Here is a 5,682-nt window from a genome sequence, read left to right as displayed (position 1 = left end):
TTACAGAAATGGTCCTTGCATTCAAGACAAAATTACAGAAATGATCCATCTCGCCACAAAGCACAGGCTTAAAACCCTCTCATTGATAGAAAATCAGCAAGTTTGATCAATAACTCTAGCCATGGTTTTAAATTGATAGGAGGTACAATTTATAACAAAACTACCCTACAAACCAGTATTTGACAAGACCCAAAATATCCGAATGCAACAAAAGATTTATAACAAAACATTGATTGGAGTAAATGTCGAAAACGCCCCTCAACGTTTGGAGAATTGTGGGGCTTTTCGTGCTTTATGGAGACCAGCTTTCTTCCTTTCAACTCTTCTTGCATCTCTAGTAAGCAGACCTTCCTTCCTCAGAGGCTTTCTGTGGTCTTCACTCACTTTCAGAAGCGCCCGGGCAATGCCCAAAGAGATTGCTTGTGCCTGCCCTGATAGACCACCTCCATGTGCCTTCACAAACACATCATAACTTGTCTCGTATCCCAATGTTGCTAAAGGCACTTTGATGTATTGAAGCCACAAAGGATTCCCTTGAAGATATTCCTGTATAATAATTGAATCCCCAATCTTAAGCAATGATTCACACTCGTTTTGGGAATTTAAACTGCACAGTCTTTGTTAATTGTTATCATCAACAACTTACTCCTACTTTGATTTCACATTTGGTTATCTCAAATACTTGAAGAAGTAATTCTTCAGTGAGACAAGAACTGAAAGAATCTGGACTAATTTAAAATACCTTTAGTTTGGTTGCAATGCAGAATTGATGAAGCCAAATCAGTAAAACATTAAGAAGAATGTTGCAAGTTTCATCATCTCAAACAAAAAAGATTCTTTGGTTAACAATTTGACAACAATAGGTTTTGATGTAATTTCTGTATCAATTATGCGTTTGATAGCTCTTCTTGGTTGCTAGATTAGATAGACTAAAAAATTCAAGTTTTACAGCAAGAAACAATATCAAAGCAAAAGGGATTTTTGAACAAATGTAGATAAGACGCAAAAGCATAACAAGTGGATAATATGGAACTACCTGTGCATCACGGTAATTGATTATGAATTTTCCAGTTCCTTCCTGAATGACAACCCGCGCAATGGCACATTTCCGGCGACCGGTGCCAATCAGCGTCTGGGCAGCGAAGCCACCGGGGAGTCTCGATTTGACGTACTTCTCGATGTTCGTAGTCTCCAAATCTCCGGTGAGAGGCTCGGCGGCGACAGTGGCAAGTATGGTAAGAGATTGGGGTTTGTTTGTGGAAAATTGAGATAAGCGAAGTGATTTTGAGGAGGGAGCGAGAGAGATGGAGTAGGGTTTTTGAGAAACTTGTGAGGAGAAAGATAAAGAAGAGAAGGATGAGGTGAGCGAAGAGATGGACATCGCCATTTTCGTTCTCTTGGTCCTTCTGGATTTGGGGATGAAATTTTGGTTGGAGAGTTTATGAAGGTGGATAGCGTACTACAGGATAACGTAGTTGTCTTTGTCCAGAATGCCCCTTCTTCGTTACCAAAAATTATTATTACATCATTAAGTTACAGTTTTTGTTACTATGGTATATAAACATTTTCACACATTTGATTCTAATTTTAAAAATTTGACATTACTGTTATTGTAGTTAAATCTTGGGTTGATGTAAACCAATACAAACAATGGCTTCTTTATGTTTGTTTCTTTAAATTAACCGAATAAAGAATAACGGAACTAACACGAACATATAAACAAACAAGTTTTTTTGTATTTTTTTTTTGTTCGTTTAACCAATTATATTGTTCATGTTCATTTGTTTATGTTTATGAACATGCTGAACAAATATAAACAAACGAAGATAAACACACAATCAAACATATAATATAATAATATTATATAAAAATAATTTCACCTTCGATTCATTTACCATTCTAGATAAATCCATTATATTTGGTCCCCCCTCAATATCAAATTTCCAAAATATAACAAAAACAATAGAAATATATACCACATGGGCCAAAACCGTAACTTACTATCATTACATTATACTTGGATAAATTATTACATTATAACCTAACTTTACAATTTTCTTAAGTTAGTTTCTTTATATTAACCCAACAAAATTTCATTTAAAACAAACCTAATAAAGACCTAGACAATAAATCAAAAATAGCTACAACAAAACTACATCACGAGACTATGACTATATTGCAACATAGGTCGTTAGGTCCAATTAAGACTTGTATATTGTGATACATGTTTATTTTATAAACCAATGAAAAAAAGTTAATTGAATCACCTACACATGTACTTCACCATGCATTTATACTATGTTAACAAACCTAATAAAACGGTGGAAGGAATATAAGAAACGTGGCACAAAATAAGTCTTTGTAGCAAAGTTAACAGATTCTTTCGGGTTAACATAGAAAAAAACACAAGTGTTGGTCAAGCATTAAAACTAAAAAGCATGAAAACACTGATGATTTAAAGTTTAAAGTGAATCATGGATCGAGGTAAATGATTTCAGCATGCACAGAAGATCGCCTAAACCTTAACAATTCTTTGAGGAGGTCCCAACCACATTCTTGAGAAGCAGGCTTCACAGTCATTCTTTCAAGTACAGGCGTATTCGCAAGCAAAAAGTTAATAAAATTCAGCTCTCGAGCCACCCCAAAAATCCCAGCAATTTTCACAAACCGCAATTGGCTAAAAAAGCAATTCTGGAAGTCTTCTTCCACTAAGTTCTTTGCAACTGCCCTTGGAGCTGCCTGTTCATCCGGTCGTGCCTACACCATAATAAAAAAAAATTCTTACACATAAATCACTTGTACTGTGTTTGACATGCACTGAACTCACATGTATACTTATACTGTGTTTGACATGCACTGGATTGAAAGAAACTCACCAACAACTCGAGTTCTAGAAGGTTGGGTGAACTCCTAAGAATGCAAAGGGCTGCAAGACACTCCTCCATGTCATTGAAATTTATACGTAGTGAAAGGTAATTCAATTCCATACATGGAGTAGGCAACCTCCTTGGCACCATATCAACTGCCAAAAACTATATACATGCAACCAAATAGACCAAAATACCCCCCAATTAGTATTGTATTAAGGTCCCATTTGTTATACAATACAAGACATACAAAACAGGTTGCACTGCGTTTGTCATGCATTAGACATTAGACTAAAATTAATGCCAATGGACAAAAGTTGCAATTTTTTGTCTCACTTTTTTGGGTGGGAAAAAAAAATTGCAACTTTTCCAAAAAGGTGAGACTGGGTCTCACGCTTTTTGGGTGAGACAAAAAAAGTACAATTTTTGTCTTATTGAAATCAGTCTGTGTAAAAATATAGTACAACCTGTTATGTTGTGTCTTATTATCCTGTGTAACAAATACAAATACAAATACAGAGACAAACATGGCCTTGATGGGTTTTTTACCTTTAAAAAGAAACTTTGAACTTCGAGTCTTTGAATACTTGGCAACGAAGCAAAAAACTTGGTCAACTTGCTCGTAGTTCCAAGGGTCAACTCATGATCATTGCCAATATTGACATACAACCCAATAGAAACAGTAGAAAGATGAAAAGTGTTCTCAAACACAACATCTTCAAAAACACCTCCAATGTCAAAAAACGTAAGTTTAGGAGCATGAATCTTAAGATTTGCAAATCCTTCAAAGTTCATCAAAGTCAACCTCTCAAGCAATGGACACCTATGTATCAAATCCTCAAAAACATCTTGATCCATTGTAATGTGTTGAAGATCAAGACTAGTCAAGATCTTAAACCCATTAAACCCCAATGGAGGTTTCAACAAACAGTTGAAAAGCTCTAAATGAGATAACTTGTCACACAAGTATAGAGAAGATGGTAGCTTGTAGCGTTGACCTTTCCAAATCTCAAGTATAAATTCTTTGACTGAACCTCGTGAAAGAAACAGAATCCATCTATCAATGTCACAAACACCTTGAAGGTCTCGATGTGAAAGCTTGAATTTGTGGATTAGACCATTGTGAAGTAATAAAACATGATCCACAATTTTAACCATTTTGTTTTTTATGATTGTTGGATCTTGAGATGAGACTAGAACAGATTGATTATCGAATACAAGACTTGTGAGATTTACCCATTTGTATCTCCATTTGCTTGATAAGATGCTTGTTCTTACTGCATCACGCAGGGTTAAAAGAGACAAGATTTTGTCTATGATGTGTCCTGGTAAGTTGCTGATTCTATCAACCTCTGCTTCCATTTGGCAAGGAACCTTTGGTTGCTCTCTTGGCTTCTGAAAAAGATTTACAAGAGTTATCATGATACTATAAGTTGCAAAAGGAGCATAAAAATGAGAAGATGAATGTTTTGTGGAGAGATAACTTACCATACTACTCATCAAGAGGTGTGATTATTGAAGTGTATTGTTGAATCATCATTACTCAGTTTCAGCCATTTTCCTACAAAAAGATGAAAAGAAAACAAGGAGATGATGAGAATAAGTTTTTCTCTCATGTTCTCCCCTTTATCTAGAAGAATGCTTGAACATCAAACTTTGATGTTCTTACATAAAAAAACAAAATTGTTTTCAACAAATAAACACTGAAAAAGGAACGATTGATTCAATTCAACAGTGTGTAAAAGCAATAACAAATAACAAAAATCTGCAATAACATAATAACTCCTTGAAATCAAAATAACAGCAGTGTCTAAAAACTGAATTTTGAAATCAAAAGTGAAAACAATACCTAATGTCCTAATCTAAAATCTGCAACAAAGTAACAAACTAACAATAAACAATCAACATTGAATTGATTATTGATTCCCAAATCACAACAACTCAACAACAAGTCAACAAGTCAGGAGCATTTGGATTTTGGCAGTCCTAATTCCTAATCCAAGAAATTGCGTACAGGAGAAATGGCGTAAATTTAAAGTTTTTGGGGGTCTTGGTAGTGTATGAACATACCTAATTGTTGAATTAACTATTGATTCCCAAAACCCCAATAACTCAACTACAGGACTACGGCCTAAAGGAGAACCGGAAGAGAAGAAAGAATGAGCTTACATACCTGATTTGAGTGACCTTCCGGTGACAGCTGATTTCCGATGAATGGCGATTGTCGATTGGCGATTTTGCGAGACCAGCCGGCCACAGGCGTCCAGACTCCAGCGAGGCAGCGAGCGACGATGAGGGCGGAAGATACGATCGATTTCACATTCGTTTGGTTTGGATTTTGGAAATTGGACTATGGACTATGGACTATGGACTATTGAGAAATCGGGAGGGGCCACAGCCCAAATTTGAAACTATACTAAATTTTTCCAAGTTATATTTGCTATTTGTTATGCTTCCTGCGTCTTATCTACATTTGTTCAAAAATCCCTTTTGCTTTGATATTATATTGTTTCTTGCTGTAAAACTTGAATTTTTTACTTTATCTAATCTAGCTACCAAGAAGAGCTATCAAACGCATAATTGATACAGAAATTACATCAAAACCTATTGTTGTCAAATTGTTAACCAAAGAATCTTTTTTGTTTGAGATCATGAAACCTGCAACATTTGGCATCATCAATTCTACATTGCAACCAAACTAATGGTATTTTAAATTTGTCAAGATTCTTTCAATTTTTGTCACACTTCAAGTATTTGACATAGCCAAATGTGAAATCAAAAGTTGTGATATTCATTTATAGGAGTAAGTTGATAT

The 5,682-nt window shown here is 35.2% G+C and overlaps 2 protein-coding genes across 3 annotated transcripts; both read right to left on the bottom strand.

The window, feature by feature from the left end:
• LOC111914100 (30S ribosomal protein S9, chloroplastic) lies at positions 1 to 1,458 on the bottom strand. The gene is made up of 2 exons (XM_023909836.3): positions 1,037 to 1,458; positions 1 to 546 (listed from the first exon to the last, which is right to left on the bottom strand). The coding sequence occupies exons 1-2, from the start codon at positions 1,385 to 1,387 to the stop codon at positions 259 to 261; spliced, it is 639 nt and encodes a 212-aa protein (XP_023765604.1). The 5' UTR covers positions 1,388 to 1,458; the 3' UTR covers positions 1 to 258.
• Positions 1,459 to 2,358: 900 nt separating this feature from the next.
• LOC111914099 (F-box/FBD/LRR-repeat protein At1g13570) lies at positions 2,359 to 5,226 on the bottom strand. 2 transcript variants are annotated; one of them, XM_023909834.3, is made up of 5 exons: positions 5,041 to 5,226; positions 4,356 to 4,428; positions 3,417 to 4,262; positions 2,877 to 3,032; positions 2,359 to 2,757 (listed from the first exon to the last, which is right to left on the bottom strand). In XM_023909834.3, the coding sequence occupies exons 2-5, from the start codon at positions 4,365 to 4,367 to the stop codon at positions 2,473 to 2,475; spliced, it is 1,299 nt and encodes a 432-aa protein (XP_023765602.1). In that variant the 5' UTR covers positions 4,368 to 4,428; positions 5,041 to 5,226; the 3' UTR covers positions 2,359 to 2,472. The 2 variants fall into 2 exon arrangements, with proteins under 2 accessions (XP_023765602.1, XP_023765603.1); XM_023909835.2 differs by having other exon boundaries at positions 3,417 to 4,259.
• Positions 5,227 to 5,682: the final 456 nt, after the last annotated feature.

This window comes from Lactuca sativa, chromosome 6, assembly GCF_002870075.4.
Source record: "Lactuca sativa cultivar Salinas chromosome 6, Lsat_Salinas_v11, whole genome shotgun sequence".
Lineage (NCBI taxonomy): Eukaryota > Viridiplantae > Streptophyta > Magnoliopsida > Asterales > Asteraceae > Lactuca > Lactuca sativa.
Note: the sequence above shows the minus strand (reverse complement) of the source record. Positions and strands in the feature narration are given on the sequence as shown.